This window comes from Vicia villosa, linkage group LG3, assembly GCF_029867415.1.
Source record: "Vicia villosa cultivar HV-30 ecotype Madison, WI linkage group LG3, Vvil1.0, whole genome shotgun sequence".
Classification (NCBI taxonomy): Eukaryota; Viridiplantae; Streptophyta; class Magnoliopsida; order Fabales; family Fabaceae; genus Vicia; species Vicia villosa.
This window is the reverse complement of record NC_081182.1, coordinates 203360385-203378145: the sequence shown is the minus strand read 5'-3', so window position 1 is coordinate 203378145 and position 17761 is coordinate 203360385. Positions and strand designations below refer to the sequence as shown.

The 17761-nt window shown below is 32.6% G+C and overlaps 3 protein-coding genes across 6 annotated transcripts; 1 reads left to right on the top strand and 2 right to left on the bottom strand.

Annotated features, from left to right (window-relative positions):
* Nucleotides 1-1038: 1038 nt before the first annotated feature.
* On the top strand, nt 1039-7600 carry LOC131593342 (uncharacterized). Of its 3 annotated transcripts, XM_058865819.1 has the most exons (14): nt 1039-1204; nt 1357-1455; nt 2379-2451; nt 2564-2627; nt 2751-3104; nt 3219-3433; nt 4110-4439; nt 4563-4758; nt 5435-5527; nt 5632-5723; nt 5951-6068; nt 6241-6326; nt 6796-6847; nt 6949-7600. In XM_058865819.1, exons 4-14 carry the CDS (start codon nt 2619-2621, stop codon nt 7465-7467), a joined length of 2064 nt encoding a protein of 687 aa, XP_058721802.1. In that variant the 5' UTR covers nt 1039-1204; nt 1357-1455; nt 2379-2451; nt 2564-2618; the 3' UTR covers nt 7468-7600. The 3 variants fall into 3 exon arrangements, with proteins under 3 accessions (XP_058721802.1, XP_058721803.1, XP_058721804.1); XM_058865820.1 differs by lacking the exon at nt 2379-2451; XM_058865821.1 differs by lacking the exons at nt 1357-1455; nt 2379-2451.
* Nucleotides 7601-7813: 213 nt separating this feature from the next.
* On the bottom strand, nt 7814-9747 carry LOC131593343 (annexin-like protein RJ4). The gene is made up of 6 exons (XM_058865822.1): nt 9605-9747; nt 9352-9497; nt 8943-9161; nt 8485-8697; nt 8321-8410; nt 7814-8210 (listed from the first exon to the last, which is right to left on the bottom strand). The coding sequence occupies exons 1-6, from the start codon at nt 9675-9677 to the stop codon at nt 8007-8009; spliced, it is 945 nt and encodes a 314-aa protein (XP_058721805.1). The 5' UTR covers nt 9678-9747; the 3' UTR covers nt 7814-8006.
* Nucleotides 9748-13597: 3850 nt separating this feature from the next.
* Nucleotides 13598-16551, bottom strand: LOC131657153 (annexin-like protein RJ4). 2 transcript variants are annotated; one of them, XM_058926633.1, is made up of 6 exons: nt 16401-16551; nt 15041-15186; nt 14584-14802; nt 14278-14493; nt 14104-14193; nt 13598-13917 (listed from the first exon to the last, which is right to left on the bottom strand). In XM_058926633.1, the coding sequence occupies exons 1-6, from the start codon at nt 16471-16473 to the stop codon at nt 13714-13716; spliced, it is 948 nt and encodes a 315-aa protein (XP_058782616.1). In that variant the 5' UTR covers nt 16474-16551; the 3' UTR covers nt 13598-13713. The 2 variants fall into 2 exon arrangements, with proteins under 2 accessions (XP_058782616.1, XP_058782615.1); XM_058926632.1 differs by lacking the exon at nt 16401-16551 and adding an exon at nt 15625-15781.
* Between the last annotated feature and the right edge of the window lie 1210 nt (nt 16552-17761).

Here is a 17761-nt window from a genome sequence, read left to right as displayed (position 1 = left end):
GATTTAAAAAAACCTAATATAAAATCATAATTTTTTCAAAAATCTATGATTTTATACCAATAATAAAAAATTTATGTTAAAAGTAGGGGTGTTCGCGGTGCGGTTTGGGCGGTTTTGACGAAAAAAATTATTCGAACAGCAAGAGAAAAAATTGTGCGGTTTAGTTTGGTTCGGTTGGCTTTTAGAAAAAAAACTAAACCAAACCAATGCGGTTTAATTCGGTTTGGTTGATTCAGTTTTTTACAAATATTTTATTGAGCAATACATACACATATAGATGACAACATAACTTTGTATTTAGACATTCATACAGTATTAAATAAAAACAAAACTCGTCATATTTTGACAACAACTTTTCATTTAATATGTAAAGACTAAATTAGACAAAAGTGGAATAATAAACATAAAATAATAGCATAAAACAATATAAATATTATTATAATGAAAAAAATAGAAGAGACGAGATATTACTGAAGATGAAAAAGAAAAAACAAAAGAGCTGAAAGATTAGAAAAGATGTGTGATAAAAACGAAACTGAAACATTTGCATAAAAATGAGAAAGTGAAAAAGAAAGAATATAAGATAGTAGAGATTAGAAAAGAAGAGGGAAGATGCATGTGACAAAGAATGCGCAATAATACTATTAGAGATTTGAGAAGATCGGGAGTGAAATCATATGTGTAAGAATGAGAAAATTGTTCGTAATCATAAGTTTAAGGTAAAATAAGTTTAAGTTTGGGTTGAATGTGAGTTAAATAAAAGTTAGGTGGTAAAATAATGCGATTTGATTCGGTTTGGTCCGGTTTACAAAATACAAACCCCAAACCGAATCTAACCGTGCAATTTTGTTAAAAGATGACCCAAACAAATTCGAACCAAATACAATTTTTTACTATTTCGATTTAATTTGATTTGATTTGCGATTTTCTATTGAGTTGGTTTGATTTTGAACACTCCTAGTTAAAGAATGATTTCACGTCCATTTTTTAAAATATCTGATATATTTAAAAAAGCTTATAAAAAAATCATAATTTTTCTTCTTCAATCCATCTCCTTTCATTAGTTTCCCTTCAGCACAAGCTTCATCTCCTTTCCCGTTCAGCAACCACCATCTTCGCGCCGTAAATCCCTTTGCGCCGACGTCATCCCCTTTGTGCCGCCGTTGTCTCTTCTCCTTCACAGGTCTATTTTTCCTCAACTGAGGTACTCTTCTCTCTCCATCTCTCTTTAACTTCTAGTTTTCTCTTTAATATGAGCACTCACAATCTGTTTGTGGAAATGCCTCAACGAGGTTCATATGCTTTTGCCGTTGGTTTTCATCCATTAGCTTAAATAATTTCGTTTGTTCTTTGAAGCTTGCTTTACTCAAGCTCGATTCGTTACTTCAAGAATTTTTTCCAACAGCTTAGTTTGGTGTTTGACTCCACTGAAGCTGTTAAAGTCGCTGCCTGAGTGTAAGTTCATTTTGCTCATCCATGTACAAGATTTCATGAGAATGATTGAGTGTTTTGTTTGGCTGCTAAATTACTTGATTGTTTAATGTATTTCACCACCTTAACTGATTTTTGTAAGAATGTAGCTGGCAATCGATTTTTCATTAAGATTATTGTTTTATATGTTTGTATGTTCTGCTCAGTTCGTTGCCATGGCTGTGACATGCCTATTGCGTTAAAGTCACACAAGCAGAGAAGAAGCAATGAGTTTTGAATTTGGTTGTGGGTGTATTAAAAATAAATTTTAAGAATATTGAAGCTACGCGTGTATTGGAGTATCAATTTTACATGTTTAGTCTTTACGTGGGAACCAATTTTTTTTTCTCTTCTATATGTAAGCTTTTGCTGCAAGATTTGATGTGATCTTTGTCTGATAAGCGATTAGTTTTCATTATGCGATAAGGTCTTTAAGTGTTATGTTTGATATGGTCTTTATTTGATATGGTTTTTATGTTTTTGATTTTGATTAACTATGTTCTTGATTAACCATATCAATTAACATAGTTTAATTGATATGGTTTTTATTTGATATAGTCTTCTTACCAATTGAAAAAAATTATTAATTTTTTATTTGGGGCCTTGTGGCTTCCTTTTAAATTTTGGGGTTGTCTAACTTTGGGGCCTATATATTTGGGGGCTTATTATTCTCATAGTCTTTTGTAGGCCTCCGTGTTAAGTGGGCTGAGGCTCAAATTTATTGGTCCCCTAAATTGACAGCTTTAACAATAATGATTAATAAAAAAGACATTCGTTGGATGTCTTTGTATTTTCATTACATTTATACAAAAATGACAATTTGCTTTTATAAAGTTTGTTCATATTGTAATCGATCTTGTACTATGTGTTTGCTATTCATATTGGACCTTATATAGCTCATTGTGCAGGGACTAAAATCAATTCCAACTCAAACAAATATCTTAGGGATAAAATTTTAAACAAAAGAAATATGTATTCAAGGTGAAGAACAGAAAAGCTGTATATTTGTTGGGATGAAAACCCTATTTAAACATTTTTGAATGATCCATTTTTTGTTTTGGATGAAATCCATTTTTTTCTTGTTCTTTTGTAGTCGCTGCTAGCTACCTTATGCTGGAAGTTACAAGAGGCTATCCATTTCATCCTCTATGAAGCTTGTGAGTCAACATATCTGTTTTTCCGTTTAGTGGCATATGAAGGAATCTTCTATTTATGTGTTTGTTTGTAGAAAATTCTCTTCATGATTTAAATTATTTATTCTCCTCCTTTTCATTTTGCAGGCATGTTTGAGCAAAGGAGGAGGCTTTCACTTCCCACCATGTCACATGTTGAATTTTTGTGGGATTAGGATCTTATTGGATTGTCCTCTAGATCTTTCTGCTCTTATGGCCTTCTCTCCTGTACCTACTTCTTTGGATGCCTTGTTGTTTGAAGAAAGCAATAACAATGAGAAGCGACAGAAAATTGAAGATCTCCTTGAAGCTAAAAGCTTAATTTTTGCAGAACCTTGGTACAAGACTGTTAATAATTTGCATCTATGGAACGCCTCTTTAATTGATGTCATATTAATCTCCAGCCCAATGGGTATTATGGGATTGCCCTTTCTTACTCGGAAGAAGGGTTTCTCAGCTAAGGTAGTTTTCCTTTTCCGCTTGATGTTGCACAATTTTATTTATTAATTGAACTATGTGACCATTTTCGTCTCCAAATACTGCTTGCTTAGTTTTGTTGTTTGTTTAATTGGTTAGATCTATGTAACCCTAGCATCAGCAAGATTAGGCCAGTTAATGATGGAAGATCTTGTATCAATGCATACGGAATTTAGGCAGTTTTACGGATCGATGGAGTCTAATTTCCCTCCATGGCTGAGGCAGGAAGAACTTGAAATACTTCCTTCTGTATTGAAAGAAATATTGGCAGGAAAAGATGGAGTGGAGTTGGGTGCTTGGATGCCCATGTACAGGTGATATACCCTTTATGTAATTTGCATTTTATAACAAACTCAATAGACTAAATGTTTTACGTCCAAAAAGAAATATGCTTCACTACTACATGCACTGATTTTATCTTATTATCTTGTGATTGACTAATTATAAAATTTCCACATTCAAGTATTGTTTACTTGTATATTGCCGGAGGTTTGTTTCTATAAATCTGGACAAAATCACCCCATCTCAACATGGACTTGGATTGTACATGTCACAGTTCCATGCCGTCAACCATGCCGGTGGCCGTTGGATCAAGATCGGACGGTCCAAATTCCTATGCAGATTTTGATTATTTTAAAATTTAAAATACCATTCTTGAAATCCGAATCGTACGATTTTGATTAAATGGCTATTGATGTGGCTAACTGCGCGAAGGCATGAGATTGTGACTGCTCACAACCCAAATCCCACATTGGTTATAGAGGGAGTACTTAACTCCCATTCGGGATTCTATCAGTCATTTGCCTTGGGCAGTTTTTTAACGTATGCTCCATGATGTGCTCTGGGCCTTCATTTGTCGGGGCTGCTCCAGTTATTGTTAAGGAATTGTTATTTATGTTGTTATGTGAACTGTTTTTGCTGTGTTCATTTATTTTTGTAAAATAATATCAAGTGTTGGTTGTTGAGGTTATAATGTTTGGAATTTCTCAGTGCAGCTGATGTGAAGGATTGTATGCTAAAGATCAACACACTTAATTATGCTCAGGAAGTATGCTACAATGGTACATTGGTTATAAAAGCATTCAGCTCTGGTGTAGAAATAGGGAGTTGTAATTGGACTCTAAATGGTCCAAAGGGAGATATTGCTTATCTTTCAAGCTCCTGCTTCTTTTCTGCTCATGCTATGGCTTTTGATTACCGCAGTCTGCAAGGGACTTGTGCATTAATTTATTCAGATTTCTCATCCTTGAGTGATGCACAAGATATTGAAGATGGTGATAATTACACTGATCCAACTTCTGATAAGTTATTACCGTCGAGGTATGAGAATTTGAAATATTGTTCACCTACAAAATCAAGTTGTATCTAGACACTTATGTTTATTGATTGAATTATTTGAAATAGTCATCTGTTAATATCAACTTTTTTGGTGAATTACTGCAGTTTTCAAGATTCAGATGGATTCAACCTTAACTCTGATGAAGATTTAGAAGAAAAGGAAAAACTAGTTTTCATATGCTCGTGTGCTATAGAGTGTGTCAAAGATGGTGGTTCAGTTCTTATTCCTATTAATCGACTTGGAACTATTTTGCAGCTTTTGGAGGAAATGACTATATTACTCGAAGCTTCAGCTATAGAGGTGCCTTTTTTTTGTTTTGATATGTTCTTCATTAATGATGTTTCAAAATTAATAAAAAGCTATGATGGAAATAAGAAATATGTTTTTTGGGCGATGTAAATTAGCCTTGTTTGAAGTTGTTGACTAGACAACTCTCTTGCAAACCCACATTCCAATATCCTTTTTAGTTGCTGGTTCCTCCTAATAAGTAAATGTATTTAGCATTCAGGTTCTGTTTATTTTTATTAGTCTCATTTTGCTATATTGACTTGGACTCAATATTTTGTTTACTCGTGGTTAATCTTTTTTTCTCTTTTAATTTTCCTTTGGGAAAAATATGATTTTAGTCCATATAAGATACACATTTTTTGCTTTTCATTCCTGTATTAACTTCTTAGTCCCTAAAAATTACAAAACTACAGGCTTTAAGTCCCTCAAGAGGAACTAAAAATTTACAGTTTTGTAATTTGTTGGGGCCAAAAAAACAAAATTCAAAATAATTGTTTAGACTAAAAGCATATTTAACCATTTTGTTTTGTGCTTGCAAGGGAAAAGACAGGAAAACCAAAGTCCTTCCTTCAAAAGTTTGTAAAGTGTATTAGAGTTAATAATCATAGTTTTGTAAAAGGAATTTTGTAGCAAAATCTGAGATTCCTGCTTGTTGATTTTGAAGTATTCATCTTTTTTCATTTTGTAGGTTCCAATTTACATAATTTCTTCAGTGGCAGAAGAATTACTAGCGTGGCTTAACATCATACCAGAGTGGCTTTGTAAACAACGACAAGAAAGAGTATGCACCTTTATAGTATTATGAATTTGGTCCATTGCACTTGCATGCTAAAATTTGCAAATTATGAATTTGGTTATTGTTTGACATCACAACTGATACTGCAGTTATTTTCTGGGGAATCTTTATTTGCGCATGTCAAGCTCCTAAAAGAGAAAAAGATTCATGTGGTTCCGAGTATTCATTCACACGAATTTTTGTGAGATTTTTTTACCTTATTTGCTCTTTCTCTTCTCTGTTGTAAAGAACTACTGTTGATTATTGACATATTTAGTCAATTTTACTGTCCTCTTGCATGATATTGATGCAAAATCACATGAGCAATGTTAGTTGCTTGGGAAAAATTAGTTTTTTCTTAGAATGCAATAATTATTGATGGTTTTTGTTGATGTTTTTATTATTTTCTGACTAACTTTTTGCTTGTAGAAAGAATTGGCAAGAACCCTGCATTGTATTTTGTCCTCACTGGAGTCTCCGTATGGGTCCAGTTGTTCATCTCCTTCGAAGATGGTGTGGCGATCCAAAATCTTTGCTTATCCTTGAGGTGTGCAATGCATATCTCAAAACCACGCTTCATCAGAGTCATTTTATTTTCCTTTTTCTATTTATTTATATTCTTAGAAATCTATCTTTGTTATGTTTGGTCTTGCAAAATTCATTCTTTTAATAAATTTGGAATTACATAAACCATTAATCAATGAATTTACTTTCTGTAGGATATGGTGAATCCTGAGTTAGCACTGTTACCTTTCAAGCCTATTGCAATGAAGGTTCTTCAATGTCTGTTTCCCTCTGGAATAGGGTAGGATTTCCTTTCCCATAGACTTTTGTTACTTCTAATATGCTCATAAATGCATGTGTTGTTTTTGCAAATAGTTTTTGAAATCTGGAAAAACATCTAGGCTATGTAACAGGAAGTATTGTGTAGCCTCAGGAACATAGGCGAGAGAAAACCTGATCAAGAATGTAAAATAAAACCCTAATAAACTTTTTTGATGACCATAGAATAACAATGTATGGATGATTGCATGGTCTTCCTGGAACCTTAAGCAAGTTTCTTTTCAGACAGGCATTTGGACTACGTTTCATATAATTTTTCCTCTTTTGGACTCAATCTTTGCTTAAGAATTTGAATGAATTTTCATAATGGCGCTTCTTTATTAAAATCTGGTCGATGAAAAGTGTAGGCTTTGCTCAATACCATAAAAAACGTGTAATATCTGCTGATGACAGTTTGGTTTATGCATTTATCTTCCTCTCCTAATTTGCAGGTTGCAGAAAGTTCAACCTTTACTCAAGACACTGCAACCAAAGACTGTTCTGGTAATTGTACAAACGTTACTTTTATACATTTATATTATTTTATAAGACAGTACATGTGATGAACTTATGATCCATTTTCTTTTGAATTTCTTATTCTGCAGTTCCCTGAAGATTTGAGATTAAAGACGAGTTTCACAAATGAAAAGTCTTTCACAGTTTTGTATTATACGGAAGCCGAGACTCTAAAAGTGTCACGCCAAAAGGACAATTCAGAGATAAAAATTGCGGCTGATTTGGCTTCCCAGTTTTATTGGAAAACCTTTAAAAAGGAAGGAATCAATGTCACAAGATTAAGGGGTGAGCTATTAATGGAAAATGGTAGACACCACTTGTTCTTGGATAATGACAAAGAAACTTGCTCAAGAAATAGTTCTTTGTTACGTTGTGGTTTACTAGAATCGAATAAATTCCTAGCTGCATTATCAAAAATGGGAATTAATGCATCTATGGAACGTGGTACGAATGACGCCGGATCAACAAATGTTTGTATAGTTCAGACAGAGGAACCATACAAAGCTTTGATAGAGATTGGAAATACCAGTACTGCCATTACTACCGTTGATGACAACGTCGCGTCCATCCTTTATAAAGCTATAGACAACATTTTGGATGAGGTCTGATATAGGGTAGATTTTAATTTATTGATGTTTGTAAAATCCTTGTATCTCTGCCTATTGTTCATAGTTAATACTGTATAAGTTAATAACAGAATTGTTAGTTGTTACTATTTCATGACTGTTTATAAAATTTAATTCATTCTATCTATTAATACAAGTGTTTTAACTTTTAATTGTTTAACCTTTTCCTCTCAAGTATCTTCATTTTCATACTGTAAATTTAAGTGACATTCATATGTAAATTTTGTTGTTCAGGGCTCTTTACCATTGCGTGTCTGGTGTCTGACATCGACCCATGTGAATACTTAGTTTATTCAATTTAAAATGATTATCGGTGTCAACGTGTCAGATGTTCATGTTTGTGCTTCATAGATTATTTTATACACTTTATTATTGTTTTATAAGATTATACATGTGATGAATCAATGATGCTGAGTCACACACAATATGTATAGTTCACACACACGAGTCACACAAAGCTGCTATAGATTTTCGTTTACTGATGTTTGTAAATTTCTTGTATCGAAAACAAATTACTTCAATTATTCTTCTTTTGCCATTAGAGTAAGGAGAAACTTCTTGTAGTCTCCTGAAGTTTTTTTGGCCACTGCATGCTCAAGGTGAACACTATTTCTCTTGTAATAGACCTTTTTGATTTCTTCCAAGTCCTTCTCAGCCCGGGTAACGATCACTCGGGTGAGTGCATCATCATCAGTTCCAACCGATTCCAATGCATTACGAAGAACCTACATATAACATATTCAAAGTAAAAATTACGAGTAAGTTTCCAATTTGAAATTTAGAGCGTTACCAATTTAACTCCTAAAAGTGTAAAATTTTCTTTTTAAAATCTCACCTTTTCAAAGTACTTGTTACGATCATTGATGCAACTAATGGCTATTCGCAGTGCCTTGTGAAAGTCATCAGATCCTTCATCCAACAATTTCTGCAAAGGAAGAGATACAAAAAGAAAATTAAATATATAATGATGACATAAAGGGGTCTAATTCTATGCTGTACCTTAGTGATAGCAATGCCATGGTCATGCCTATAGCAATTGAAAGTTGCAACAAGCTGTGTCTTGCTTCTTGTGGTAAGGATTCTGATTACTTCTTCATGATTGTGATTCTTGTTTTTGATAGCCTCATGAAGTATATCAGCTTCTGATTGTGCCAATCTTGCATTGACCTCACTCCCACCATACCTAAATGAACTCACCAACCCCACCAAAAGCTGCTCAAAAATCAAACACAACAACTTATCAAACATGTACGACTCTTTGTAGCATCAACGTGCATCAACACTTCTGAACATAGATGTGTCTAATGTCTGACACGTGTCAGTGTCTGACATCAACACGGCACTAACACATGTGATTATGTTTAATTTTTTTTTTAAAGTTATTATCAATATCAACGTATCAGTGTCGTGTTTATGTCTATCTATACATGTATCAATGCTTTGTAGATATGATTTACCTGACGAAGATGACCCGTGGTATTCGTAGCCACATCTTCCTCCATAGAACGTTTGTATCGATTGTGATAAGCACGTCTCACAATAAAAAGCTCATCAGGTGAAGAAACACATGAAATTTCCACAATCACATGATAGTTCATGTTTGCATTTTTTAGTGCTATATTAGCCAACAAAGCCTCGCGTTCTGCAGGTTCCAATATCCACCTATACATTGCTCTCTAATTTTCATACATCAAAAAAGTCAACTCCATTAGCTCATCTCTAACAAAAAGAACTCAAAAGTTTTAATAATAAAAAGACATTCTTCGAGATTGTCGCATTGTCAAAATATAATTACTAGGGTTCGAATCCGAAATTTCACATAAAATATCTTCACATTCAAACTACTTGTTGTTGTATTATATATACCTCAAAATCACCGGATAGCTCTGACTCAAGTCGTTTGATGAGATCTTCCTGATAGAGCTCATAATATGCTTGTCTGATTTGAGTTCTTTGAGTGCCATTTCTATGACCTAATATTGCTATAATGGCTTTTTCATCAGCTCCCCAACCTACCTTACCATTAATTTAAATCATCAAATTCTAATTATTATTATTAAAGATAGCTTGATAAACACGGAATCAAGTAAAAAAGAAAAGAGATAGATGATGTGATTACCTTTAACAGCTCTTTGAAGAGCTTCTGCATCTCCAATTGGAGAATGTTTGGAAGGAGCAATTAGAGAAGCCATTGTCAATTGACTTTATGCTGCTCACGAGTTATTATGAGGTAATTAGCGTTTTCATCAAAGCTATAATGTGTGTTAGTGAGTTATATATGCAAATTAATAACATATTAATTTATATAACTTTGTTACATTCTAGATAACTTATGTTGGAATTATCGACATTTTTTATGTTTGCAAGTAAGGTTTTAGTATATTTTATAAGTATATCATAAAATATGATGTTGAGCTATATAAAACAACCGAGTAAAACAACTTAATGTTGCAATTACATTACCATCTCCACTTTAATATGATTTAATATATTTTCATACCAAACTTAGGAGACGTGGAAAAATATTGGAGCCAATTAAAATAAAATTATTTGTGTGTAAAATTCATATCCTTACCATTATTCTTCTACCCCTACATTTTTTAAAATATTCCATTTCTATCCTTTTAACTTATCAAATAATTTTATTATTTAATATTTACCATTTCACGCGCCTGCCAAAATATACCGGATAATTTACAGTCAAATTTTTTGATTTGTAACTTTTCTTCACCGGATAATTTGCTGTCAAGTTTTCCGGTTTGTAACTTTTCTTCACCGGATAATTTGCAATCAAGTTTTCTGATATGTAATTTTCTTCATCGAATAACTTAAGTTAATGAAAAATCATGTCTTAAAGTAAATAAAATTGCAACCTATTCTAATAGACATGGTTTTTGCAACTTAAGGAAAATTGTATATCCCACGCTTGAAAACTGTTACCCAATATTGCAGATAACGGTTCTATTTACTTTTGGCCACGATTTTTCCTTGTTACCTAAACGTTTTTTTTTTCCGAGTTAGCTAAAATTGATGCACCATCATCATTTCTAAATAGTTTTAGATCTTTTTCCTAACAATCTTTTTTCATGTTTCCATCACATTTTGACTTCATCAAGATCATTAAATGTAGTGTCTGTAATGTCCCAAACTACTTTCAAGATTACCGATTGACCCCACAAACCAACACGAGTCTTTTCATCATGTTTTTTTATCACTCACACGCTTTTCAGGAAACTACACAGAATGTCATCCATCCAAATATTATTCCAAGTCAAGCATGTTTAACTATGAAGTTCTTATATGTTAGGCTTCCGAAAAGAATATGCGTCTTGTTAGTAAAGATAATACCAATCAATTATTATAAGTCTTCCTTCAACCATGTAGTCTCATACATGCACCTAAGTATCAAAATTTTTTTTAATAGTTTATTTTATAGTTTTTGAGGCATTCCTTTATTTATATTTGTTTAACTCGTTTCTATCTGAATCTACAATTCCTCTTTCTACGTACTCAAATCACCTATGTCTATTTTCCACCGTCTTTTATACTATTGGTAATACCCAAAGATTCTCTAATATTGTCATTTCTAATATTATTTTGTCTAATCTTACCACAACAAACACAACATTCTCATTTTTGCTACACTTTATTCTCGTGTTAATTCTTAACCACTCAATATTTTGTCTCGTACAACATTATATGTCTTATTGTAGTTTGATAAAACTTTCTCTTTAGCTTGACTAGTGTTTTTGTGTCATATAAGACCCATGAAATGATCATGCGTTTCAGCCACCCAACTTGAATTTATTGATTTACATCCCTCTATTTCTCAATCGTTTTGTATTATGAACCCAAAATATTTATACTATGTGACTTGTGTGATGATATGGTCTCCAACTTTCACCTATATGTTATAAATGTTGAAGTTGGTATTTGTGTTGTTAGAGTTTGTTTAAAGTCTCACATTGCTTAGTTCTCGGGTTGTTGATTGTATAAATATGTGAGGGCAACCTCACGATTCGATTTAAATTTTGGGGTTGAGATCCAAGTATATTTAACATGGTATCAAAACCGAGTTAAGGATTGCAACGTTGACATTGGATCTAGGCTCAAGCTAGACGTGAGAGTGGGTGTTAAAGTTGGTATTTGTGTTGTTGGAGTTTGTTTAAAGTTCCACTTTGCTTAGGTTTTTGGACTGTTGATTGTATAAATATGTGAGGGCAACTCCACCCTTCAAGCTAACTTTTAGAGTTGAGATCCAAGCATATTTAATAAGAAATACACTTCTCTTTTTGTTGAACTAACATTTCGTCTTACTTGTGTTTAAGCAAAAGTCATATGTTTCTAAAACTCGTCTCCAAGTATCCACATCTTATTGAAATTGTCATTCGACTCACCAAGTAAGACTATATCATTTGCAAAAAACATGCACCTCAATGCTAAATCTTGAATATATTTTGTGAGTACATCCAAAATTAAAGTAAAAAAAGTAAGGTTTGGAGTTGAACATTGATACTAACCTATTATAATGGGGGATCTTCTATCTCTCCACCTCTCCACCTTGTATGCAAACACTAGCCGATACCTCTTCATACATATTTTGGATAGCTAGAATATATGCAATAGTCTATCCAATAGTGTTGTATCACATGTCATAGTAGATAAATTGCTTTCATGGCCGACCTCCAGGGCATAAAACCAAATTGATTATCAGTAAATTGAGTCTATTTTCTTACTCCCGTTCAATGACTTGGTCCTCTAACTTCATGGTAAGACTCATAAATTTAATCCTTTTATAATTTGCACAATTTTATAAATCTTTTGTTCTTATAGATTGAGACTAAAGTGTTTCTTCTTCATTCCTCCAACATTTATTTTGACCTCATAATTTCGTTAAAGAGTTTGGTGAATTATTTAATGTCTCTATCTTCTAGAATTTTTCACAGTTCAATAAATATTTTGTCTGTCTCAATCGTCTTATTTTTTACTTATCATCTTTTACGCTTATTCTACCACTATTTCTTAAGCTGACTATAATAATTATAATCTTCTATTATTAAACATGATAGAGTTCGATGAGATATTATATCATTTTTAAATAAATTATAGAACTCAATTATTAAATAGGAAAGAAAAAATAAAACATAAAATTACATAGAAAAGAATAAGATTGAGTTGAATGGTTAAATAGGTCAGAAAAAAAAATTATGATGATTTTAAGTACTCCTATAAGAATTCATTCTCCGATGGTTCAAATATATAAATAAAAAATCTTTAAATGATTTAAAAGTCTACCATTGTGCAACTAAAAAACAAATAGGCACTTATCAGAATCAGTCACACCTTTCGATTTTTGTCACTTTTATAGGATCATATGTCTTCCTAAGAGTTAACACCTTTTCTAAATATTTCATATAAATTTGCTTTTCCATGTTTACATTTTATTTCTTTATCTAAACACATTAAATTTTATTCAATTACGGAAAAAATGGGGGGAAATTACAAAGGAAGATTTGTAAAGAAACAGAAAGTAAAGCTTCTGTTTTCAAGACTTTGTTTGGTAATGGTCATCACAATTTGTGAGGTGTTTTCTTTTGTCTTTTTGGTATCCATGGAGAACATATGGAAAAATGTGACTAGGATTCTCTCTTCTTTCCATAATGTATACTAGTACTATCCAATAATAAATAAATACGAAATTAAAATAAAAAAATGTTAAAATTATTATATATTCCCAAGGCAGAAGGTCTAAATCGAAAAGTCCAAAAAACCATCGAGCGATAAAATGTGGGAAGCAGACGATCCTTCATTTATTTGAGAACACGCAATTGTGCCATTCAAATATGTATATCACCATCTGATTAAATCCAACGACTATCCGTACAATGCGCTTCATCTCACACAAATGGTTTTAATCGCCCACTTTATATGAAGAGGAAAGTGTTTCGTCTAACCCTCAAATTACTTCTGATTTTAACCATTAATTTTTGCATTTTGAAGAAAAAAATTGCATAAGAATATAACCCAATATTATTTTAATACTAATAACTCTTCATTAGTCTAACTAACAAGCATAAGAGCATATCCCAATGAAAACATCACAACATCAAAGTTCAAATCATCAAAAACAACAATTAAAACAGAAACAACACCTTAACAAAACATACTATAATCATCACATAACCATAACTTAAACATTATCCAAACATGCCCTTAGATTAAGTACTTTTACTCCTGCTTCCCCAAAAGAGCAAGAAGGAACTTCTTGTAATCTCCTGAAGTTTCCTTGGACACTGCATCTTCAAGATGAACACTGTTTCTCTTGTAGTACAGCTCTTTGATCTCCCTCAAATCTTTCTCGGCCCTCGTAACAATCACGCGGCTTAGTCCATCCTCATCGGTTCCAAACTTTTTTATCGCATTGCGCAAAACCTACACATAAATGGAAAAAAAAAATGATAAACACCTAACTCCTTTATGGTTGAATTATCGATATTTTTTTATCACGGCACAGCTTATTGTCTGTTTGTCTTTTATTTGTGTATAAACTTTATTATATACGAAGTTAAAATGATATTGTTTCAAACTTGTATAAAGAAAGTGAGAAGCGAAACTAACCTTCTCATAGTACTTTTTGTGATCATTGATCGAACGAATAGCCGTGTGCAATGCCTTGTGGAAATCATCAGATGTTTGATCCAACAATTTCTGCGGATACAAAGTCAAACTCTTACCGATGAACTGATACCTTGTAAGTCAAGAAAAGATAGAAAAATTGTTGTTTTCTTATACCTTACTAACGGAGACGCCATGTTCGTCTCTATAGCGGTTGAAAGTTGCCACGAGTTGAGTTTTGCTTCTTGTAGTGAGAATTCTAATGACTTCTTCTTCATTGTTTCCTTTCTTTTCTTTGAGACTTTCATGAATGATACCAGCTTCGGTTTGTGCTAATTTCGGATTGATTTCGTCTCCTTCGTACCTATACGTGCTCACTAGTCCAACCAAAAGCTGCTCGAAATTAAGCAAACGCTTATACATTGTTAGTTCAAGCAATCCGCAAAATGGACTATTTGTGACTGACTATAAGGAATGACTTGCCTGACGAAGATGACCGGTGGTGTTAGCAGACACGTCTTCCTCGATGGAACGCTTGTAGCGGTTACGATAGGCGCGCCTCACGGCCAAAAGCTCTTCGGCTGATAGCACAGAAGCGATTTCGGCAACAATGTGAGAGTTTTTGCTGCCATGCTTGATTGCTACATTGATCAAAACAGCGTCGCGGTCTGCAGGCTCCAGCATCCAGCGGTACACAGCTTTCTGAATAACCACAAAATTAAAATGAGAAAATCAATAGTTCATGCTTCAAAATATCGACCCCTGATATTTTTATTTATATTTTTATTTATCAGGGATTGATATTAGTTATTTTGTAATAAAAAACAAAATATCGACCCCTAATATTTTTACTTATCAGAGATCGATATTAGTTATTTTGTATTAAAAATCAAAATGATCGATTTAGAGGAGTCAGATCTCGTGTTTGAATACTAAATACCTCAAAATCACCAGAGATCTCTGACTCGAGACGTTTGATGAGATCCTCTTCGAAAAGCTCCTCATAAGCCCTTCTAATTTGTTGCCTTTGATGGACATTTCTATGGCCCAATATTGCTACAATGGACTTGTTATCAGCACCAAATCCTGCAATGTTTGAAAAACCATTAAACAATATCACAAATTTTACATTATGCAATAGATTTTAGTTGACACATTTATAGATCCTCTGATTCTACACATACGAATCGGGCCTAATGTGACTATTTAGACTAGAAAAAAATAGATGTCTTGTTATGATCTAGGTCGTACAATCACAAAATTATCCGATTGCACGTACTCAGCTACATCTAGATTATCTGATTAATATCATATAATCAAGATATTGAACTCGTTTAAATTTTTCTTAAAATACGTATTAAAATTTGAACCATACGATCTTGATCAGGCGGTCCATAAGGCCGGCCGAGTGTGCATAAGTTCACATTACACATGCCATCAAGTTGATCAATTATAAGAATAAGTTAAAAAAACATAATATAAAGTAAAAGTACTAAAATGACTTTTCAATCAAAAGCAATAAACCTTTGAAAGCTTTATGAAGGGCTTCTGCATCCTCAACTGGTGAATGGTTGCTACTAGGAGCAATAAGAGTAGCCATGGCTGAATATATATTTTTCTTACTATATGGTTTTGTGGTTATGGTGAAGTTTGCTTAATAGGTTCTTCTCTTATACAATAACTTAATTAAATAAGCTATAATGCTATGATAGTTAGTAAGATGATTTTGTCAATATTGTATATTCAGAAATTTCGTGAACCAAAATTGAAGAAAGTAAAGTTAGCATTATTACACATAAATGGTGTATTTAGTAGTTACTTAGTTGTTTTTTTTACTTGCATTATTGAATGAATAATTAATACTTAGGTATTAGAATCTAAATAAGTTGAACCACCACTAAAAAAAAGTTGAACTAGAATTAGCATGGTCCTTTTTCTAGTTAAGAATTAAAAAGACTTAAATAATATGTAACTCCTAAACACAAATCACAAAAATCAATATTATTAGGTTGAAGGTCAATGTTATAAATTTAAAAAATAGTATAATTTAAAAATCATCTAAAATAATTTAAAATAATTATTAAAAATTATAGCTATTTATTCTATTAGTAGACAGTGGAATTGATCTCTAAATTAGTCTGTCTTAATTTATTTATTTTTATTTTTTAATAAAAAAATAATTCATTTATCAAATGATACATCACTCAATCAAAGATAAGTTTGTGATCACATTATTAATTAAATATAATCTAGCATCTTTTTTCAAAACAAAAATGTACAAGTATGAGGCATGCATGTACCTTTGAAAGCAAGTCTTAGAGCTTCAGCATCTTCAACAGGAGAAGTTTGGCTAGGAGCAACAATGGTAGCCATTTGAGTGCTTAAGTTTTTCTTTCTCTCTCAAATTTTGTGACTATGGAAGCAATAAGTGATTATAGACTGTGGTTTTTGTCACTTTTTATAGCATCACATGTCTTCCTTGAAGTTAACGCCTTTTCTAAATATTTCATATAAATTTGCATTTCAATTTTCAAAATTTCTTACTTTATTTATGCACATTAAACTTTATTCAATAGTGGAAAAAATGGGGGGGAATTGTAAAGGGAAATATGTAAAAGGAAACAGTAAGTAAAGCTGGCTTCTGATGTGAAGACTTTGTTTGGTTGTAAATAATGCAATGCATGAGTGACATAAAGATTCCTTAGGTGTTTGTTTTTTGTCCTTTTCTGTCTGCATGTAAAACATATGGCAAAATATGTCTAGGATTCTCTTTTTCTTTTCATACAGTGTACTAGTACTTTGCAATCATAAATAAATTTGAATTAAAATTAAAGATGTTAAAATTATAATATATTTTATTATACTTTTTATTGATATTTATTTTTATTAAAAAAAAGTAGATGTCCCAAATAGACTAACTTATGCAATGGGACATGTATCTGGTGATTCTGCGGAAGTGGATCTGCAAGGTTAACACTCCAACGTTTAAGTCAATTAATGAGTTCAAAAAGAGGTAAAGTAAATTATGGTTGAAATCATACCTTAGACTTCACGTGTGGTGCCTTATATTAAAGACGTCCTTGCTTCCCAATGTAGAATGCAATGAACCATCAAATGACATCGAACGGTAGGCAGAATATAGCGTAGATCAAACGTTGGGCTTTAGAACAAGGCTGCATTGTACCTTCATAATCTTGGTAGGATGACCTTGGACTGACGATTAGGCCTTTCCCGTGTTGGGACCACAACCGGCCTAGAACATTTGCCTCTGGGGCTTGTTGTAGCATAACAAATGGAATGTCTTTCATAAAATTAAGTTGGGCTCTTCATACCGGACTTGCTATAGAGAGAAGTTAACGGACTTTCTATACAGAGAAGTGGAAAAGACTTGGATCTGGTGTGAGTAATCAAGGAGACATGTGCATTGACTGCTAGTCTAATCATTTAGACATTTTGCATGATCCTTCATACACGTGGTCCTAAGTTTTTCTGATAGGGTGTGGTGCTTCCTTCTAGGGTGCTCAAGTGTCATTGAAATTTGGAGATAAAAACTAACTATTATTTTTTTGTCTTCTTATTCTCTTTCATTTTTTGATATATTTGATAGATATCCCTAGTAGTGTTTGTTAGGTTTTGTTTTGTTGGCTGCATTTTGTTAAAA

Coding starts and splice junctions, on each gene's coding strand:
- LOC131593342 (XM_058865821.1), top strand. Junction 3,105..3,218: donor AGAAGGGTTTCTCAGCTAAG/GTAGTTTTCCTT, acceptor TTAATTGGTTAG/ATCTATGTAACCCTAGCATC. Junction 3,434..4,109: donor GCTTGGATGCCCATGTACAG/GTGATATACCCT, acceptor GGAATTTCTCAG/TGCAGCTGATGTGAAGGATT.
- LOC131593343 (XM_058865822.1), bottom strand. CDS start 9,677: ATGGCTTCTCTAATTGCTCCTTCCAAACATTCTCCAATTGGAGATGCA. Junction 8,411..8,484: donor ATGGCATTGCTATCACTAAG/GTACAGCATAGA, acceptor CTTCCTTTGCAG/AAATTGTTGGATGAAGGATC. Junction 8,211..8,320: donor GTAACAAGTACTTTGAAAAG/GTGAGATTTTAA, acceptor TGTTATATGTAG/GTTCTTCGTAATGCATTGGA.
- LOC131657153 (XM_058926632.1), bottom strand. CDS start 15,700: ATGGCTACTCTTATTGCTCCTAGTAGCAACCATTCACCAGTTGAGGAT. Junction 15,187..15,624: donor CCTTCATAAAGCTTTCAAAG/GTTTATTGCTTT, acceptor CAAACATTGCAG/GATTTGGTGCTGATAACAAG. Junction 14,803..15,040: donor AGATCTCTGGTGATTTTGAG/GTATTTAGTATT, acceptor GTGGTTATTCAG/AAAGCTGTGTACCGCTGGAT.